The following is a 21,009-nucleotide window of genomic DNA, read 5'->3' on the forward strand; positions in this document are numbered from 1 at the left end:
GACATCTTGCTCCGGATTCCTTCCTCTTCAGTCCTTTGCTTCTTCTACCTATCACCTCTCAGCTTATTACATCTTCCCCCCCCTCCCCCACCCATCTACCTTCCCCCCTCACCTGGACTTGCCTATCGCCTGAACACATCTATCCCCTGCCTGCATGTGCTCCTCCCCCTACCCCCACCTTCTTACTCTGGCTTCTATCCTCTTCCTTTCTAGTCCTAATGAAGGTTCTTGGCCTGAAACGTCAACTGTTTATTTCCCTCCATGGATGCTGCCTGACCTGCTGAGTTCCTCCAGCATTTTGTGTGTGTTGCTCCAGATACATCCAGCATCTGCAGAATTTTTTGTTGCTCCATTTATATAGGCTCCATGTATGACAGTATCTGGAACACTATATACAAGTCCAGTCATTCTGTCTAAAGAAGAATATTCTTGTGATAGACAGAGTGCAGCAAAATTTCACCATATTGATTCCTGCGTTTGGGTTTTTTTGTATGTGGAGACTTGAAGTAGACTGGGCCTATATGCTCCAAATTTTATTTAGCATATACTCTATAAATTTTATTATGGCAGTGCCTTGTGGGTGAGGATATACTTATTTTCACAGATGGAAGGAATAGATTCTATGTTTTTTTAAGAGGAGATTATCGCTGGGGCCTTGGCCAATAATTATCCCTCAGCAAGCATCACAAGCTATAGATTGTTATTTATGGGACCATGCTCTTTGTGAATTGGCTACCAGTGTTCCAAAAACACAACAGTGAATATATTTGAAAATCACTTTGTTTATTGGAAACCACCTTACTTCACCCAATGGTCCCGGAGAGTATTATGTGATTGTAACCATTCTGCCTTTTCTTTGGCTATACTGTCAGATTTCTGTTTGCCTCAGATTATAAAGCTACACTTGCCAGTAATCTACATTGTGCAAGTAATCTGCAGCATACTTCAATTGAATAATGTGACATTTAGATGCCAAAGTTATATTTATGAATTGCTGTGACTGGACTTTGTGAATTGCAATGCCTTCATAATGGGTCAGGGATAAGACCACTTGGCAGTACCACTGAAACTCAGTACTTGGTTGAAAAGGAGCTTGGTTGAACGGGAGGGGGGAAATGGACGGCTGACGTTTTGGGTTGACATCCTTCATCTGGACTGGGTCAGCAGTCCAGATGAATGGTCTTGACCTGAAACATCATCTGTCCATTTCCCACCACAGATGCTGCCTGACCCACTAAGTTTCTCCGGCAGTTTGTTTTTTATGCTCCAGATTCTAGCAGCTTCATTCTCTTGTGTCTCTAAATGAGAAAGAGGATTTGACTTAATCCTCTTTGTATATTTCCCTTAATTTGATCATATTTTGATGTATCTGTACCTGTAGTAGATTGACAAGGTTCTAATTGGTCTATTTTCTTTTGAAAAAGCTGTTCTTCACAATAACATTTCTTTGACCTATGTTTCTCATATAGTTGTCCAGTAGGATTTATTTGTACATCTGTCTTATTGACTTTAATGAGACAAAATGTATGCTACTCTTACATACCATTGCTACCCACAGAACCTTCAAAAGAATACACAGATAAACATAAAAGTTGCTTTTAAAGAGAATATTTTATTATTCCCAAAAATATTTCAGAAAGATAATGTCATACAATGGAAATCTAGAAGTCCCTCATGCGCCTGAAGGACCCGATGATTGAGTTGTAGCCGCCCCAGTCACTGTATCTCCTGTATTCACCGGGTCTCAGGAAGTACTGTCGGCCTCTGTAGTTGGGCTGCTCATAGAAGATCCAGTAACCATCCATCACCTGGCAGGAGTGGATGTCACGGTAACGGAATCGATCGTAGACAGAGGGACAGTCCTCCATGAATTCCATCATCTTCCCTCCAAAGTCAGGCCTCTCGTAAACCCTCATCCTGTAGGTGCCTCCTCGGTACTGGAACAGAAACAAGGTCGTAATTGTGCTGACGCTACCAATGTTCACCATCTAAAGGACAGCCTCCTGGTGAGACAGGAGCTTACAGCTGGGTGTAGATAATATTTCAGAACCAGAGACAGTCCAGTTAGCTCCACTGAAGCAACTGGTTATCTGCTAACTGAACCCAGTATCCATTTCTGTTTGGATGGCTCGTAAAGCTTTGGGGCCACACATATAATTTTATTTTTTGATGTTTAAGTAGATTACTTAGATTTATCACGATGGTACTTCTTTTATCCTTCTGGATTGGGCTTGAACATGCTCTGTTGAGTGTGTGTAGTGGCCTCAGGAGGTAGGGGAAGGTGGCAGCTCTCATGGGGTCCACTCTAACAGTTGAGAAATCATGATAAATACCATCCTCTCAATTACCAACAATAAAAATGACAGTAAAATGAATACGAATAAAAGGAACAACCTCCTGGCTGTCCAAGTAAACCAGAACTGCAACAAGGTAGTGTAGGGTTTGAAACAGGATGATTCAAGACCATTTCCATCTGGGATACAAATAAGTAGTATATTCTAGTTGTTTTCTGGTTGTAATTTATAGCTGTAATTGCTAGTTGTTTCTTAGATTGAAATTAGGTGGTTTTCTGTCATTTAGTTTTAATATATTTTTATAACAGCTGAAACTACTATTTTCAATGACAAGATATCTTTCAGTAAGTTTAAATCTTGTTTTTATCCTTTTTCACTTCAATTACTTAATGTGAATTAATTTGTCTAATTATATTGCTTAAACTTTGGACTGGCATGCACTTTACACTGGTTTGGATAATCTTGCTCTCAGAATAAAGCTTTTCAGCTATATAATTACTGTACAGATAAACTTACTTGAATGTACCAATTATTATAAATGTAAGATTACTTTGATGCTTCAAAAACAGATAGGTATTATATTTGGAAAGAGCTAAAGTACTTGCACCAGTGATACAATTAAATCAAATGCACAGCAATTTGCAATTTTCTACCCTTTGTTCTGGATAAAATATGCAAACCATAAAAGATGACTCACCTGTGGGAATCTGCGACATGACTTGATGCAGTCATTGAATCCCATCCAGCGCTGGTAGTCAGGATAGTCTCCCCTGCTCAGCACATACTGGTATCCCATGTAGTTGGGTCTCTCGTACACCACCCACCAGTCACTGTCAACGCGGATGGAGTTACAGCGGTTGAAGTAAGGGGACAGGTCGGCACAGTCGGTGCTGCACTCGTAGTGCCGACCCTGGAAGTTCCTGTCCTCGTAGAAGATGATCTGTGGAAGGAAGAAAAAAAATCAACAGAACTTTTGCCTTTTCCGATGAATTATTAACAAAATAGGATTGTTTTGATTGTGAGCTTTACCTTTCCCATTTTGAGCTCAGGGTTGGATAAGCAAGTCTCAGTGCAGCTCAGTATTTATATATTTGAGTGAATGTGCTGAAAGAGAATGATTTTGTTATTTCGACAAATCCCAAGTGCAAGTCAGCATAATAAACTGCGAATTAAAATGAGTTAGGGATATTTCAGGAAAACTCTCTTATTCAAAGCTAGCTCTCAAAGCTATTTGCTTTCATGTCATTTTGATGATCTTGTTTCTCTGTACTGCATTGTAGTTGTTTGAATGACTCAGGGCTGAAAATCAGCAAAAATTCAACAAAGCAATTCTGGAATAGCGATGGCCTAGAAAACACCTGAAAGACACCTCATTTGCTGCTGATTCTGCTAACTTTGCTGTGAGGCCACTTTAATTGTTTGAACAATTAAAGTGTTCAAACAGTTAGGTCTACATGATCCCACAGATCAGTTTCAATTGGTTCTGTTCCCACCGGTTGCAAGCCATTACAATCCCTCTTCCCCTTCCCCTTCTCACAATGGCCTGCCCACCTTCGGCCTCCTCCACTGCCAGGATGAGGTGCAATGCAAACTAGAGGAACAACACCTCATATTCCACCTGGGTAGTCTACAACCCATTGGTATGAACGGAGGCACAAGAGATTCTGCAGATGCTGGAATCTGGAGCAACACACACAAAATGCTGGAGGAACTCAGCAGTCAGGTAGCATCAGGACCGGTGAAGGGCCTCGCTGTTTATTTCCCTCCACAGATGCTGCCTGACCTGCTGAGTTCCTCCAGCACCTTTTGTGTGTGTTGCTCCAATGGTATGGACGTTGAGTTTTCCAGTTCCAGGGAACCCTCCCCTCCGATGTGTTCCCCCTCCCTTCCCCTCTCTTTCTCTCCTTCGGACCTCCTCATTTTTGTCTCATTTTCCACACCCCCCTCCACACCCCCATCACCCATTTTCATCCCCCTCTCCCTCCTGGTTCCATCCACCCACCACATACACAGTTCAGTTACAGATTACCCCATTCCCCCCTCCCCCATCGGCCCTGCACCTCTACCCTTATCAGTTTCCTTCCTGATCAGAGTCCAGCACAGGTAGTCCTCTGTTTTCCCGTTTATCACTCTCCAGTAGCTGTCTCCACCTTCAACCTCCCTTCCCCCTTCCTGGCTCCATCTGGCCTTTCTTTACTGGTCTGCCTCCATCTATCTCCCACCTACCTCTGTCTCCCATCTCCACCCCTCCCTTACCTGGCTTGAACTACCTGTCATCCTTCACCCCTCCTAGTCCACCAATCACCTCACCACCTCCCCTCTCCTCTCTCAGTCCTGATGCAGAGTTTCAACCTGAAATGTCGACAATCTCTCCCCCGTCCCCCCCCCCCCACAGATGCTGCTCGACCCGCTGAGTTCCTCCAGCAAATTGTTTGCTGCTCCTGTTCCCACTCTGCCAGGGTGCAGACATCCAGAGCCAAAGCATGTTGCTCGGACAATGCACTAGACTTTCAAGTGAGGTCATTAATTGCGCAGTTAAACTTCCCAAGACCCTTCATGTAATGAAATCAAGACAGACACCAGCATGATGATATCTTTGCCTTAGTTTGCAACCATATTGTGCGTGATCTTTACTGAAGCAGCTTACAGATCATACGTGTTACACATGTTAAGTATGATCTTGTTTGTATGCATACTAATGGGCCAACTATAAGAATATAGTAATGGAAAAGACAGCAATAAGATAAGATAAGATATCTTTATTAGTCACATATACATTGAAACACACAGTGAAATGCATCTCTTTTGCGTAGAGTGTTCTGCGGGCAGCCCGCAAGTGTCGCCACGCTTCCAGCGCCAACATAGTATGCCCACAGCTTCCTAACCCGTTCGTCTTTGGAATGTGGGAGGAAACTGGAGCACCCGGAGCAAACCCACGCAGACACAGGGAGAACATACAAACTCCTTACAGACAGCGGCCGGAATTGAACCCAGGTCGCTGGCACTGTTAAGCATTACGCTAACCGCTACACTACTATGCCTGAAGGGGTAAAAGTCAGGTGTGCCCCCTTGTTGACAACTGGAATATAATGATGTGTGTTTGCTGAGCTTTCTGAGAGGGATTGAAAGCGGCCTGAGGAAGGGGTTGGGGTTTTTTGGTCGTTAGGGATATTCAGGGGTTGGAAGAACGGTGGCAGTACTTGACGGGGGGGATCAGTAGTGAGGGGTAGTTAACAGTTGGGAGGGAGTTGATAGTCAGGAGGGGATTATATCAATAGATTACTGGATGGGAGTGACCTGACAAGGTTTGACCTATTGATAGACACGAAGATTCAGGTTAAGGGATACAAACCTATACGCCTACTATAGATCAGTGGTTGGGGTCCCTAAGATAGATCCAGGAACAATTAAAGGGGATCTTCCCTGCAGTGGCTCCCAAGTGCAAGGGCCTGATTCTGGACTCGTGACTGAAAGCTCTGGACATGCCATTTGAGCAGAGAAAAGCTGAGTACTATATGGTCCAATTTCAAGACATTTTCCCAGTGATCACTGCGTTTTTTTTCTTGCATACTCCCAGAACACTATTTTCTCAAAGATTACATTTTCCAAGAAATCAGAGGATTTTTCCAGAACACTTCATTTTTCCAGAAACCTCTGTATTTTTCTAGATAATGCAGTCCTTTCCCTTAAGTTATTCTTGATTCATCAAAAGAAAAAAATGTCAGTTCTGTTTGGTGCTACCTGAGTGCAGTGGGAGAGGGGTTAGGGTCAAGGCCAAAGGTTGCAGCTGTCATAATGATGAACCTTTCAGCAGTTTTCACCCAAAAATCATCAAGCTCATATGCAGGGAAGTGTCGGCAAGCATTTAAGAACATGTAAAATGCATTTATTGTTGGAGCTGGTGGAAAACAGTAGACAGAATGGAAGAGGGAATTTACTGAGAGTGTAAATGGGATGTTGAAGGGAAGGAGTAGGGGAGTAATTTAAACCGATGGACAACTGTGAATATGTAAATAAAGGCACAAGAAGCAATCAATGAGGTTACCACAATAAACACAGAAGACAGTCAGATGTACAAATTTTGATAAGTTTAGTGGAAAGTTTTTTTTATATTGCTTTTGAAGGTTACTGCTATGCTTGATTTGATAAACAAATGTGGAATAAAGGTATATAGGTTATGTGATTAAATTATAACAATATTTAACTGAATATGTAATACGTCACTAGAGAAACAAAGGACTGCAGATGCTGGAATCTAGATGAAAAACACGATGATGCTGGAGGAACTCAGCAGGCCAGGCAGCATCCGTGGAGAAAAGTAGGTGATTAACGTTTCAGGTCAGGCCCGAAATGTTGACTGCCTGCTTTTCTCCACAGATGCTGTCTGGCCTGCTGAGTTCCTCCAGCACCATCATGTTTTTCATGTAATTCATCACAGTAACTCGATGCTAATTTATTTAACATCAAGCTTCAACATAGTTGGGTCTAAATAACAAACTCTCCATCCAATAGCATTGACAGGGAAACTTCACCACCAGATATGCATTAGTTCAAGACAGTCAGTCAATCAAGAAAGTGGAGCATGGGTGAGATTGAGAGAAAGGAGGCCCGATAGCTCTTGGTGTAGGAAGTCACATATTGGTGTGGATGTAATATTAGCTGGCTACTGGGAGCAAAGGGTTGGCAAAAATAAATCTTTATCTGATTGGTGAGTTGTAACGAGTGGTGTGCCATAGGGACGGTGCCCATGCCTCAATTTTTAACAGGACAGAAGGTATGGTTGCTGAATTTGCAGATGAGAGTTCTGACGAGAGTTCATTGATCTGAAACATTAACCATAGTTGCATTCTTCTTGAGCAGTCGCTTGGGGTCAAGGATGACTTGGTTCCCTTCCATTCTCTGGGTCCTGAAGTGACTGAGATTAGATCAACAGAGACTGCCACAGGCAGCCAGGAGGTATTTGGTGGGATGGATGACGCTTTAGATTGCTGTGTGCCCTTCCACTGTTTGCCCTCGGCCACCCATCGACAAGATTCTGAGCATTCAGTGCCTTCCTGGATGTTCCTGCACCGGATTAAACCAGAATCCCCGGAAGCCAGTGTGGATGTTACATTTCCTCAAAGGAGGATTTGAGGATGTCCTTAAAGCCATTTTTTCATGCTTCTGGAAACCTTTTCATGGAGGTCTGAGAAGCTGCTTTGGGACTCTGGTGCAGATGATGTAGTTTGCATAGTGCAGTTGTTTGAGAGCCTCTTAGATAGACACATGAATGATAGAGAAATGGGGGGCTATATGGGAGGGAAGGGTTAGATAGATCTTAGAGCAGGATAAGATGTCAGCACAACATTGTGGGCCGAAAGGCCTGTACTGTGCTGTAATGTTCTATGTTCTATGTTTGGTATTGATATTGGTATTGGTTTATTATTGCCACATGTACCGAGACACTGTGAAAAGCTTTAGTTTTGTGCCATCCGACAGATCATTCTGTGCATAAGTACATTGAGGTAGTAAAAAGGAAAACAGAATGCAGAATATACTGTTACAGTTACAAACAAAATACAATGCAGGTAGATATGTAAAGTGCAAGGGCCACAACAAGGTAGATGGAGAGATCAAGAGTTTACCTTTGAGCGTATGAGAGGTCTGTTTAAGAGTCTGATAATAGCAGGATAAAAGTTGTCCTTGAGCCTGATGGCATGTGCTCTCAAGCTTTCGTAAATTCTGCCCAATGGGAGAGGGAAGTAGAGAGAATGACTAGGGTGGGAGAGGTCTTTGTTTATGTTGGCTGCTTTCCTGAGGCAGCGGGAAGTGTTAGACAGAATCAATGGAGGGATCAGAGCCTCGATGCTGGAGATTTAGGGCGCTTGGAGTGGAATATTGATTCACCAATCCTGCCCGTGGCTTTGGAGGATTTTGTGGAGGCAGTGCTAGTGGAACTTCTCCAGTGCTTTGAGTGCCACCTGCACTTTGACCGCCCCTTTAGGAGACATAGGCTGGATTTAAGGGATGCAGGTGATCTTTAACTGATAATGGCCTTAAAAACCTTTCCATATCCTTACGACATAAGAGGAGACCACTTCAGCCCATTGAATCTATGCTGACTCACAGAACAATCCCAATCCAATAAATTTTGCCTGTAATCTATTACCCCAGATTTCCATCAACTTTTGCCAGATTCTATGACTCACCTACACAGTGGCCAATTAATATATCAACCCATGTGTCTTTGGGATGTTGGAGGAAACTGGACAACCCAGAGGAAAGGTCACAGGGAAAATGTGCAAACTTCACACGGATACCACCTGAGGTCAGGATTGAACCCAGGTTGCTGGAGCTGTGGGCTCTACTAGCTGTGTTACTATGCCCCATGCTGAGGGAACAGGACTATGAACCAGAGCACTGAAGGCATTCAGAGAGCATGGATATGCAATGGCAGCACAAATTTGGAAAGCTGACTGCAGTGGAAGCAATGGTTTGTGTGAGTTGTATGTCATGATCCCAGTGCCCCTTTACAAGGTTATGAAACCTACTGCCCCTAATTATACCGATATAACCAATTGACTATTTGTTTAAGCTATCTCCTACAACATGAAACACTGACTCTTCACTGAGGCTTCCTGATATTTGCAGCATTTTTGTATTCTCTTCCAGATTTCTTGAATCTTTAGTCCCTTGCTTTTATATTTTTATTCTAAGTGTCAGTTTCCCAGCATTAAGGAATTAAACACAAAATCTCACACGTCCTGTCTGCTTTAAACATTAAGAAATGGTTGTATTTCTTTGCTAAAAGAAGTCAATATTCGAAGTGGATTCACTGGGTTTTTGCTTCTTGATGTCAGTGTTTTAGTTGACATCAGACATCTATTGGGGTTGTGAGCAAGCATGAAAATGGGCAAAATCCTATCAATAAATTTCCTTTAAAAGGGCCTGATTTTAATTCTAGCTTTCATTGCATCAAGTAAAATAATATGGTTTCAATTTCAGAGTCCTCAGTCAGAGTGACTGAATGCTATATTCTCATTTTAAGAAGGTCAATATATTAAATTGTCAATAATATGCACAGCATAGATTCCTAAATTTACAGTTCTTGACTTGAAATATATGCCTCAGCTGAAATCAAATAGGGGAATTAGTTAAAATGAGGCTCCAGATCATCTCCATCCACTTTATATTGATCTTTACTATAGTCCGAACAGGAATGAATGGTACTTGTCCGGTAGAACTGATTTTATTATTCTCAAGAATATTTCACAACGACAGGGTCATATTTTTCTCCTAATCTCTTATGTTCCTGAAAGTTGCAGCTGCCCCAGTCATTGCATCTCCAGGTCTCAGTAAGTACTGTCGGCCTCTGTAGTTGGGCTGTTCATAGAAGATGTAGCAACCATCCGTCACCTGGCAGGAGTGGATGTCACGGTAATGGAATCGATTGTAGACAGAGGGACAGTCGTCCATGAATTCCATCATCTGCCCTCTGAAGTCAGGCCTCTTGTAAATCCTCATGCTATACGTGCCTCCTTGGTACTATATCGTAATTAAGATTAAAATTCTCGACACCTTACAAAACTGAAATTATGGAAAAAATTTTAGGTCTTAATCCTTATCAGAAGGGCTTGATAGAAATAATCTATGATTTAATTATGAAAGTACATCCAGAACCACTGGACAAAATTAAGAATGAATGGGAAAGTGAACTCCAGACATCTTTACCTACAGAGACTTGGAAGAAAATTCTTCATTTAGTTAATACATCTTCGATGTGTGCCAGACACTCTTTGATACAGTTTAAGGTAGTTCACAGGACCCATATGTCAAAAGATAAGATAGCTCGTTTTTATCACCATATAAATCCTATATGTGACAGATGTAAATCGAATGTGGCTTCTTTGACACATATGTTTTGGTCTTGTCCTCTTTTGGAAAAATATTGGAAAGACATTTTTAACATTATTTCAAATGTATTGAAGATTGATTTACAACCTCACCCTATCACTGCAATTTTTGGATTACCAAGGATAGAGTCTGGCCATTTATCTGCTTCCACTAACCGTATGATTGCCTTTGTTATATTAATGGCCAAACAATTCATTTTGCTTAAATGGAAGGATCCAATACCCCCTACTACTTTTCAACGGTTCTCTCAAACTATATCATGTTTAAACTTGGAAAAAATTAGGAGTGGTACTGTTGAGCCTTCGCTTAAATTTGAAGATATTTGGAGTCTATTTATTCAATATTTTCACATGATATAGATCTCCTTTCAATAACTTTCCAACTTAGAGGAACGGAGTTGACGACATAATATTGCTCTGTTTCTACTGAGAAATTTTAGTCCAGTCTTTTTTTTTGTTTGTTTTTTTTTAATTTTTCTGTTTAGCTTAGTTTGGTTTGATATATTGTTTATAATTTTTCTTAATGATTTGTTTTTTTTTTCTCTTTTTTTTATTTATATAATAAATCTTTTTCTTTCCTTTCTTTTATATTATATTCATCTACTAAGAGGTCATTGGATCTACAGATTTTTTTATATTTTATTGTTCTTTATGATTATCTATGCCATGATTGTTCTCTTGATCTCTTTGTATTACATGTACAAACATCGATGTTATATATTAATCTGTATTAATTTAAAAACTAATAAAAAATTGAAAAAGAAAGAAAGATTAAAATTCTTACCATAATCTAACACTAAGCCTCTATTTAAAATTTCTAAGCCAATATTTGACCTGTTGGCTTCCTGTCCTCAATATAAACTCACAGAACTCTTGTGCCTGTATCTCAGAGCAGATCGTGTTAACGTTCTTTCTCGATGAAAGAGTTTTGTTGGATTTGCAGGTGGAACTGAAGGCAAGTTAAATCCCGCCCATCCTCACACTTTAAGTGCTGGATTTTAATTCCAGGTTTCCTTGCATGTGGAAAAGGGTAGCTTTGATTTTATTCCTTGGTATGCCAGTCAAGAGTCACTGAATGAAAGTTTGGTTTTTACTTTCATGAAGTCATTGTATAAAAATATCAATAACGTGAATAAAACATGGAGCTACGAATCTGCATTAATTGATGTGAATTAGTTGGTGAAGTCAAAGAGAAAAGTGATTAATATGAGACTCTAATACTGAGATTTTTGGCTAATTTCTATTGATTTTCACATCAATCAAAAAAAAGTATGAACAAAGGTTCTTGTGCAATAGATGAGACTTTATTTTTCTTAAGGACATTTCTGAAAGACATGTTTACCAAGAATCATCTAGCAGCCCTTCATGTGTCTGAAGGACCCAATGGTTGAGTTGTAGCCGCCCCAGTCACTGAACTTCCTGTATTCCCCGGGTCTCATGAAGTACTGTCGGCCTCTGTAGTTGGGTTGTTCATAGAAGATCCAGTAACCATCCATGACGTGGCAGGAGTGGATGTCACGGTGACGGAATCGATCGTAGACAGAGGGACAGTCCTCCATGAATTCCATCATCTGCCCTCCAAAGTCAGGCCTCTCGTAAATCCTCATCCTGTAGGTGCCTCCTCGGTACTGTAATGACAAGAAGATTGTAATTGTGCTGACGAAACCAATGTTCAACATCTTAAAGTAAAACCACCTGGTGAGAAGGAGCTTAAAGATGGCAGTTTCTGATCAAGGGGTAACTCATACTATCTAGTGAAGCAGCGGACTATAGGCTACTAAACTCTTCATAAACATTTCATGTAAGTCGACACAGAGAATGATGAAATTACTGTAGCAGTAAATTCAGGACTGATGTAGGTTACAGAGAGATCCATGTTGGAGGAAGGAATCATTGAATCATGGAATGTTACAGTAAAGAGAGCAGTCACTTGGCCAGAGTTTGGAAAACACCATTGGGTGAGGCTATTAGTAAGAAAGATTTCATAGTGCCCATTGATCGTGGTTGACTACAATTCTAGCCTGTTACTGGACTGGAGTTCTTGTCATTTGATACTGTGAAAGTTAAATACATTAAGTAGGGTCTTTCTTGATCATTTGCAAGATGTTCCCATTGCTCATCACTAATTACCCTTAAGAAGGTTTTGTACTACCTTTTTGGTGAGGGTCTCTTTCAGGACGGCCCATCAAGAGTGCTATTAGGTTGAGAGTTTGAGGAATTTCACTCAGCACCACCAAAGAACAGTAAAATATTTACAAGTCAGTGTATATGAATGGAAGGAGTCTCAGTGGGCTGATTGTACTTGGTCTAGACAAACAGGAGACTCCTTCATAGTAAAAAAAAAGTTGGGTCAAATGTTGGCAAAAGAGACTGCAGATACTGGAATCTGGAGCACAAAAACAAACTGCTGGAGGAACTCAGAGGGTCAGGCGGCAGCTGTGGAGAGAAGTGGACAGTCAATGTTTCGAGACCCTTCATTTGGACTGCTGACCCAGTACAGATGAAAGGTTTCGACCCAAAACATTGACTGTCCATTTCCCTCTACAGATGCTGCCTGACCCAATGAGTTCCTCCAGCAGTTTTTTTTAGACAAATGTTATGTGAACTGAGATTTCAGTAAGGTGATGTTTAAGGTAAGGTTCCCTTTATTTAATTTATTACATTAGATCCAACCAATAATGTTAGTTTTCTTATTCTCTCAGCCGTGAGCTTTTCACATTTGAAATCTTCTTTGCTACAACTTGACTTTCCATATATTAGAAATGGACCCTCTAACCATCAACAGACTTTAACATGTACAGAATGGTTCATAAACACCAAAGTATTTAAAATCTCTTTGACAGACAGGAGAATACAGTCTTTGCATTCATTGCCAGAATGAAGTCCAACAGATGGCATGCTTCAAAAGCCACAACGTGTGATAAGCAGAGAAAATCTTATGACAAGTGATTCCTAGCAGCGCAGCTGCTGGGCATGGTCTACGTTTTCCAGAAGTCAGTCATAGAGTTTTACTTACATGAGGGTAGCTGCGACAGGACCTAACACAGTCATTGAATCCCATCCAGCGCTGGTAGTCAGGATACTCGCCCCTGCTCAGCACATACTGGTATCCCATGTAGTTGGGTCTCTCGTACACCACCCACCAGTCACTGTCAACACGGATGGAGTTACAGCGGCTGAAGTAAGGGGACAGGTCGGCACAGTCGGTGCTGCACTCGTAGTGCCGACCCTGGAAGTTCCTGTCCTCATAGAAGATGATCTGTGGGAAGAAATATATCTGTAAGTTAGCAGTTGCTCAGGTATTCACAAAGAGTTCTAATTTAGTTCATATACTGCGTGGTCCTTACCTTTCCCATTTTGAATTCAGTTAGTCTGGTAACCAAGTGAATGTTTCACTGCCTGACGCTGGCTGGTATTTATATACAGGGCAGAAAGGCCTCACTTAGCAGTTTCTGGGGACTGAACATTGGACATCAGCAAAAAGCAACAAAACCCTTTTTTCAAATTTCTTGTAGAAAAGACAGCAGAAAGACATTTGCTGCATCATGGATTCATTCAGTTTTGCTTTCTTATCACTTTAATTGTTGTTTAAACCAAACAGTTCAGGAACAGTCACTGCTCCATATCACGCAGGTCTGTCATTCAGTTCAAAGCCGCCATTTGGTTCTCTTTCCCACACTGGCTAAATTGAGGACATACTTTATAAAATCGCCACACATTGCTAAACGCCATTTGAAAATCCGTAGATACAGCTTCTGCTGCACGACACTGATCAGCCATCTCTGTTCTTTCATCGAAGAACTCAGATGAGACAAGCATGATTTTCCTTCAATAATCTGTTCTGACTTTCCCTTCTTAACCAATTTGACTGTCCTTCCGAAAAATCATGCGCTGCCCTCAAAAATTGCTTATCAGCCAGTGAAACCATTTCACCCACTGTCAAACATGTCAACAGTCTTTGAATGCCCCTGACATTGACAAACATTCAAAACTATTGTAAGTAAATCATACTATTAAACTTTTTATTTAATATGAATTGTTAAGATAATTAAACACTTAAACAGAATATGTTTAACAGAGTAAAATATATTTAAATGCATGAACTGACATATATCTTTAAATATAGCCAATTAATCCAAAAAAATATAAATTACCTGAAACTTTAAAGTATCTTCCCTGTAACTGCTCCATTTTCCCTAGTATGATAAAATGGACTCTTGGCCTCACAATCTACCTCGTTATGACCTTGCACCTTATTGGCTACTTAAACTGCACTTTCTCTGTAGCTGTGACACTTTGCTCTGCATTCTGTATTGTTTTACCTTGTACTACTTCAATGCACTGTGTGATAGATTAATCTGTATGAACAGTATGCGAGACAAAAAATTCCACTGTACCTCGGTACAAGTGACAATACAAGTGACAATACAAGTGGGCAGGCATGGTAGTGTAGCAGTTAGCGTTGTGCTTTACAGTGCCAGCGACCCGGGTCAATTCCAGCTGCTGTCTGTAAGGAGTTGTACGTTCTCCCTGTGCCTGCATGGGTTTCCTCCAGGTGCTCCGGTTTCCTCCCACATTCCAAAGGCGGACGGGTTAGGAAGTTGTGGGCATGCTATGTTGGCGTCGGAAGCATGGCGACACTTGCGGGCTGCCCCCAAAACACTATGCAAAAAGATGCATTTCACTGTGTTTTGATGACTAATAAAGATATCTATCTATCTATCAATTAAAAACCAATTCCAATTCTAACTTCATTGAAATAGTGAAGAGCACAGATCCAGCGACCAGATTTTCCAGCTTAATTGCTGGGAGATTGTGGGAAGTTGGCACAGTCCAGAGGAGTCCGACATCAGGATGTAATTGAAATGAGAGTGGCGAGGAGCTCTCATGAAGTTTGGGATTTCTGTGTACACATGAGTGGCACCAGTACTGACTGGAATTGTCAATCCGGCCCTCCCTACTTAAAAATTGTGTGACATTAATTGAGAACACATTGCTTTGGTTATGAGCTGATAATATATGTTTGGAGTATTAATGCAAGTAAGTTTAGTTTCCAGTTTCTGCCACTAATCCTTCCCAAAATACTTCATGCAAAGAATTTCATGGCAGCATTGCCATTATGTGCAGCCATATTGTGCATGCAATTTATTTACTGTCATTACGATCTTACTTGACTTATGCATTTTAAACAGTATTTTGAATTGAAGTTCACTTTTTCTTTCTGTTTAAAAATTGAACAACTAATAGGAATATGAGTTAAAAAGTGTCAGAAAATTTCCACAGAGACTGAAAGTGGATTTTGTCAGCCACATTATCTCTTCATTCCTTGAGGTAAAGATAGCAATGTTCATTTTCTGGACAGACAGATTTGTGTTGAGGAAGGATTTTATAAAGGTTTGCAGATAATATTTCAAAACATTAGGAGACAGTTTACCAATATAAAGTCATGTAAAATATACATTGCAGATTCAGGCCATCTGCCTCAAACAGTTCATCTGGGCATTTATGTTTCACCCATCCTTCCCTATCTAAATAACTCTTAGATTAGATCCCTTAGAACGGAGCACTTTCGCTCCATCCGCTGCAACAGCCAGGACCTCCCGGTGGCCATCCCCTTCAATTCCACATCCTGTTCCCATATTAACATGTCTAACATATTAACATGCCCTCCTCTACTGCCAAATTGAGGCCTGGCACAGGTTGGAGGAACAACACCTCATATTCTGCCATGGGAGTCTCCAACCTGATGGCCTTAACATCAATTTCTCTAACTTCCAGTAACCCCACCCCTTCTTTTTCTTTCTTCCCCCCACTCCATTGTCTTCCCTTATTCCTGTGGCTCCTTTCCCCTGCCTTGATGACCTGCCCATCTCCTCTCCTCCCCCCTCCATCCTTTATTCCATGGTCCACTGCCCTCTCCTACCGGATTCCTTCTTCTTCAGCACTTGGCCTCTTCTACCGATCACCTCTCAGCTTATTACATCTTCTCCCCCTCCCCCAATCACTACCTTCCCCCCTTTCACCTGGACTCGCCTATCACCTGAACTCACTTGTCCCCTGCCTGTGTGTGCTCCTCCCCCTCCCTCCACCTTCTTATTCTGGCCTCTGCCCTCTTCCTTTCCAGTCCCGGTGAAGGATCACAGCCTAAAATGTCGACAGTTTATTTCCCTCCATGGATGCTGCCTGACCTGCTGTATTCCTCCAGCACTTTTTGTGTATTGATCCAGATTCCAGCATCTGCAGAATTTCTTGTGTCTCTAATTAACCCAGCCATTGGTTTTCTTCTCCTTGATGTACTTTTGGAGTTGCCACTAAAGTCAGTCCTTACTTTTTATTTCAACTATTCTCTCCCTGACTATCAAAATCGCTCATTACTTTGAAGACTGCTATTAGGTCCCCTTCAGCATATTTCTTCATAAAAGAGAAACAATTTGATTAGAATTTCATCCTGGATTGGTAGCACTAAGTATGCTCCTGCATTTTTATATTGCGCTATGAAATTCAGTACCGTACAACGAGAGGAAGTCAAGTATGATTTGCCTTCAATAATCTGTGCTGGCTTTCCCTTCATAACCCACATGTTTCTCCAAATGAGAATTAATATTGCCTTTCACAGTGTTCTTTGGTTGTTTCCCCACCTGTAACATTCGAGTGTTGGGCCTCCTGTTGTCAGGTTTCCCCCACTCCTTTTCCTTGAACAGGCATAGAGGACATTGCATTGAAAATCCCCATGAGTATGCAGAATGTAATCAGGAACCACTTCCCCCCAGGAACCCCCTGTAAAATTAGGACCATGTCTGGTGCAATCAGGGTTTGTCCCTTTGCAGCTGGGACATCCCAATCACCACCGGAACTCCCAGCCTGAAGTCAGATGCCTGCAGCAAGAGTATATAACTAATGGTGAACCAAAAATTGACCAAAAGGGAGACTGAAATTCCTATCCCAAGGTGCAATGAAACACCAATGTCAGACAGACTATATGCTGGAAGGAAAATCCTGAGGAAAAACACTGTGATGCTGGAGGAACTCAGCAGGCCAGGCAGCATCCGTGGAGAAAAGCAGGCAGTCAATGTTTCAGGACTGAAGAAGGGTCCTGACCCAAAACGTTGACCGCCTGCTTTTCTCCACGGATGCTGCCTGGCCTGCTGAGTTCGTCCAGCATCATCCTGTTTTTCATCTAGATTCCAGCATCTGCAGTCCTTTATTTCTCTAGAAAATCCTGAGGTATTTGTTTGGTTAAAAGACAAACATTTTGTCTCAACCTGTGCTATGTGAAAATGTTCCCAAAGTAACAAACCATCACATAAATAACAAGATGACTTCAGTGTGTCCAGCTCTGTCCTCAATGTGCATTTGCAAGTCTGAATATTAGTGGAAAGATTCACTAATAAGTTTTAGACTGCTGATAAACTCAAAAGTACTCTCCTCCATCAAAGTATTTTTGTTGTGCTGATGGTTGGACATCAAACATTCCTTCATGGGACAAATAGCTTTGAGAGGTGGTATAAAACATAGAACATGGAACAGTACAGCACAGAACAGGCCCTTTGGCCCACAATGTTGTGCTGACATAGATATTCCCTCCTACCTACAGAATGCCCATATCCCTCCATTTTCCTCTCATTCATGTGCCCATCCAAGTCCCTCTTAAAAGCCCCCAATGAATTTGCCTCCACGACACTATCAGGCAACATATTCCAGACATCCACCACTCTCTGAGTAGAAAACTTACCCCTCACGTCTCTTCTGAACCTACCCTCTCGCACCTTAAATATCAAAAATCTGAATCATATCTATAATAAAAAAGGAAGGTTGTGTTAATCAATGTCACTGGTGTGATTTTTGGATTATGTATAAAGAGTGCTGAGAGAGAGGAGCATTTGCAGATAATGGTTAAAGAGTCGTAGGGACACCTTGCAAGGAGTCAGAGGCAGAATAGCCTGAGTGGTCGGCATGGTGAGTTCCACCTAAGGTTACCTTGAGTTAGAGAATAAGTCGCATTGAGAATTAAGAGCGTAGTTTACCAGGGAATGACAGACAGGATTGACCACCCATAGGGAGAGAGAGCCCAGCGGCTGCATTTGAGGGTTAAAGGGTCTCAGGTTCAACATGCAGAAGTCCTATTGGAATGCAATAGTTTGCAGCATTTTATACAAGATAAGATATCTTTATTATTCACATGTACATCAAAACACACAGTGAAATGCATCTTTTTGCGTAGAGTGTTCTGGGGGGCAGGCCGCAAGTATCGTCACGCTTCCGGCGCCAACGTTAGCATGCCCACAACTTCCTAACCTGTACTTCTTTGGAACGTGGGAGGAAACCGGAGCACCCAGAGGAAACCCACGCAGACACGGGAAGAACGTACAAACTCCTTGCAGTCAGCGGCAGGAATTGAACCCGGGTTGCTGACGCTGTAATAGCGTTATGCTAACCGCTAAACTTCTGTGCCCGATAATTTTGTGTAACGTCACATGTAGTATCATTCGTAGGGGTGGTGTTTATACTATTTTATCTCTAATATTTGGTGAAGTTTTAATAAACTATTTTAAAGAGTTTTGAGTTGTGCTCTTCCGTGAGCTGTGTCCAATTTTCCCACCCGGGCTGCTTTAGAGTGAACTCAAAGAAAAATAGCTGGAGGAGAAACTACCTAATAACCCCCAGCAATCCACCCTCTGCAAGGTTTACGTTTCTGTCTTATTATATTTTTTTGAAGCTGTGTTCGCTGAGGATTGAATAATTTATGCTTATGTTTTGCTTGATAACTTTTTTCAGAAAATTCTATGGCTCCAACTCAATCCACATGGATTTCACCTCAAATTCCACCCTTCACCATGCGGACCCATGCAGAATCACAGATGTGTTGAAACTATCCAGCATATTTCTATCTGCATCTTCTTCTTGTTTAGAGTGGACTCAACTTAGGTGAAATTCATCATGTTTTGTAAAAGGGCCGGTTTCCGTGCTGTATGTTCCATGACTCTATTTATGTTGTTCATACTTCTGTGAAGTCATTTCACAAAACAATCAGAATCGCGGAGAGCATAAAGATGGAAATTTGTCCTCATTAAATCCACTGGAAATGAATTTCAGAAGTGGAGTACAATGCACGCAACTAACACAATAACACAAGAGGAAAAGAAGAAATTTCTACTCAACTTACATTTTTCAACCTCCCATGAATCATCTAAACAAAATCTGTTAACTGGGACCAAATGTACAAAAACAATTTTAAAAGATCCGCAGGTTACAATTACGGTTATATAGTGATTTCTGTTGGAATCGAGGTAAATGAATCAAGTAAGATGAGTCATCAAAAGTATTTTATTACTTCCATAAATATTTCAACAAAATAAGATCATATTTTCAAGAGCAACTTTTAGAAGTCCCTCATGTGCCTGAAGGACCCAGTGATTGAGTTGTAGCCGCCCCAGTCACCGTATCTCCTGTATTCACCGGGTATCATGAAGTACTGTCGGCCTCTGTAGTTGGGCAGTTCATAGAAGATCCAGTAACCATCCATCACCTGGCAGGAGTGGATGTCACGGAAATGGAAACAATCGTAGACAGAGGGACAGTCGTCCATGAATTCCATCATCTTCCCTCCAAAGTCAGACCTCTCGTAAATCCTCATCCTGTAGTTTCCCCCTCGGTACTGGAATAGAAGGCAGCTTTAGCCAGGATGTTTTGAGGATAGTTTTACTTCTTGTGGGAGGAATGGTTGGTACCGGATTATTCACTCATTGTAACACTACATCTGAACACCAATTCACAGACTGGCCACTGACTTCAATGGGAAATAAAATCAGATGCAGTTTCATCATTTCACTTATTATCTGCCTCAAAGAAATCTCCAATGGGCATTAGTGCTGTTTCAAATATAAGTTAAGGTGGTTGTGGCACAGGAGAGAATATGATAGATGTGAGAAATTCTGCATTTGGTACCCATTCTGCAGTTGTTGAACAAATTCTCCGTCCATAGATTCACAAAATCCACAGAAAACAGAAGAGCAAGTCTCCTAAGAAAACAATGGAAACTTACATAAGGGTAGCTGCGGCAGGACCTGATGGTGTCATTGAATCCCATCCAGCGCTGGTAGTCAGGATACTCGCCCCTGCTCAGCACATACTGGTATCCCATGTAGTTGGGTCTCTCGTACACCACCCACCAGTCACTCTCAACACGGATGGAGTTACAGCGGCTGAAGTAAGGGGACAGGTCGGCACAGTCGGTGCTGCACTCGTAGTGCCGACCCTGGAAGTTCCTGTCCTCGTAGAAGATGATCTGTGGGAAGAAATATATCTGTGTAAATAATTGCTCAAACTGGGAGGTATTCACAAAGAATTCTACTTTAACTCACATACGGAGTGGTCCTTACCTTTCCCATTTTGAACTCAGTTAGTCTGGTAACCAAGTGAATGTTTCACTGCCTGACGCTGGCTGGTATTTATATGCAGGGCAGAAAGGCCTCACTTGGCAGTTTCTTGTTATTCTGGTGACTCAACATTGGACATCAGCAAAATGCAACAAAACCCTTTTTTCAAATTTCTTATGGGAAAAAAACAGCAGAAAGACATCTGCTGCATCATGGATTCGTTGAGTTTTGCTTTCTTGTCACTTTGATTGTTGTTTAAACCAAACAGTTCAGGAACAGTCACTGCTCCATATCACCCAGGTCTGTTCACTCAGTTCAAAGCTGCCATTTGGTTCTCTTTCCCAAACCGGCTAAATTGAGGACATACTTTATAAAATCGCCACACGTTGCCAAGCACCATTTGAAAATCTGTAGATACAGCTTCTGCTGCATGACACTGATCAGCCA

At 41.6% G+C, this 21,009-nt stretch overlaps 3 protein-coding genes across 5 annotated transcripts; all 3 read right to left on the reverse strand.

Moving 5' to 3' along the window:
- Nucleotides 1-1,661: 1,661 nt before the first annotated feature.
- LOC127578587 (gamma-crystallin S-1-like) lies at nucleotides 1,662-9,797 on the reverse strand. Its single transcript, XM_052030739.1, has 3 exons — nucleotides 9,637-9,797; nucleotides 2,992-3,238; nucleotides 1,662-1,937 (listed from the first exon to the last, which is right to left on the reverse strand). Exons 1-3 carry the CDS (start codon nucleotides 9,795-9,797, stop codon nucleotides 1,662-1,664), a joined length of 684 nt encoding a protein of 227 aa, XP_051886699.1.
- Nucleotides 9,798-11,538: 1,741 nt separating this feature from the next.
- Nucleotides 11,539-13,542, reverse strand: LOC127578593 (gamma-crystallin S-1-like). The gene is made up of 3 exons (XM_052030754.1): nucleotides 13,534-13,542; nucleotides 13,203-13,445; nucleotides 11,539-11,814 (listed from the first exon to the last, which is right to left on the reverse strand). Exons 1-3 carry the CDS (start codon nucleotides 13,540-13,542, stop codon nucleotides 11,539-11,541), a joined length of 528 nt encoding a protein of 175 aa, XP_051886714.1.
- Nucleotides 13,543-19,565: 6,023 nt separating this feature from the next.
- On the reverse strand, nucleotides 19,566-20,574 carry LOC127567599 (gamma-crystallin S-1-like). 3 transcript variants are annotated; one of them, XM_052010616.1, is made up of 3 exons: nucleotides 20,566-20,574; nucleotides 20,229-20,471; nucleotides 19,566-19,841 (listed from the first exon to the last, which is right to left on the reverse strand). In XM_052010616.1, exons 1-3 carry the CDS (start codon nucleotides 20,572-20,574, stop codon nucleotides 19,566-19,568), a joined length of 528 nt encoding a protein of 175 aa, XP_051866576.1. The 3 variants fall into 3 exon arrangements, with proteins under 3 accessions (XP_051866576.1, XP_051866577.1, XP_051866575.1); XM_052010617.1 differs by having other exon boundaries at nucleotides 19,566-19,834; nucleotides 20,225-20,471; XM_052010615.1 differs by having other exon boundaries at nucleotides 19,566-19,834; nucleotides 20,216-20,471.
- Nucleotides 20,575-21,009: the final 435 nt, after the last annotated feature.

This window comes from Pristis pectinata, chromosome 1 (genome assembly GCF_009764475.1).
Source record: "Pristis pectinata isolate sPriPec2 chromosome 1, sPriPec2.1.pri, whole genome shotgun sequence".
NCBI lineage: Eukaryota > Metazoa > Chordata > Chondrichthyes > Rhinopristiformes > Pristidae > Pristis > Pristis pectinata.

What these genes read in the sequence shown, in the direction of transcription:
- LOC127578587 (XM_052030739.1), bottom strand. Translation starts at nt 9,797, where the DNA reads ATGAGGATTTACAAGAGGCCTGACTTCAGAGGGCAGATGATGGAATTC. An exon ending in CCCAACTACAGAGGCCGACA is followed by an intron (nt 3,239 to 9,636) that starts GTACTTACTGAG and finishes TTTCTTCCTTCC; the next exon opens with ACAGATCATCTTCTACGAGG. An exon ending in CATGTCGCAGATTCCCACAG is followed by an intron (nt 1,938 to 2,991) that starts GTGAGTCATCTT and finishes TTTCTGTTCCAG; the next exon opens with TACCGAGGAGGCACCTACAG.
- LOC127578593 (XM_052030754.1), bottom strand. An exon ending in CCTGTCGCAGCTACCCTCAT is followed by an intron (nt 11,815 to 13,202) that starts GTAAGTAAAACT and finishes TTGTCATTACAG; the next exon opens with TACCGAGGAGGCACCTACAG.
- LOC127567599 (XM_052010615.1), bottom strand. An exon ending in CCCTTATGTAAGTTTCCATT is followed by an intron (nt 19,835 to 20,215) that starts GTTTTCTTAGGA and finishes TCCAGTACCGAG; the next exon opens with GGGGAAACTACAGGATGAGG.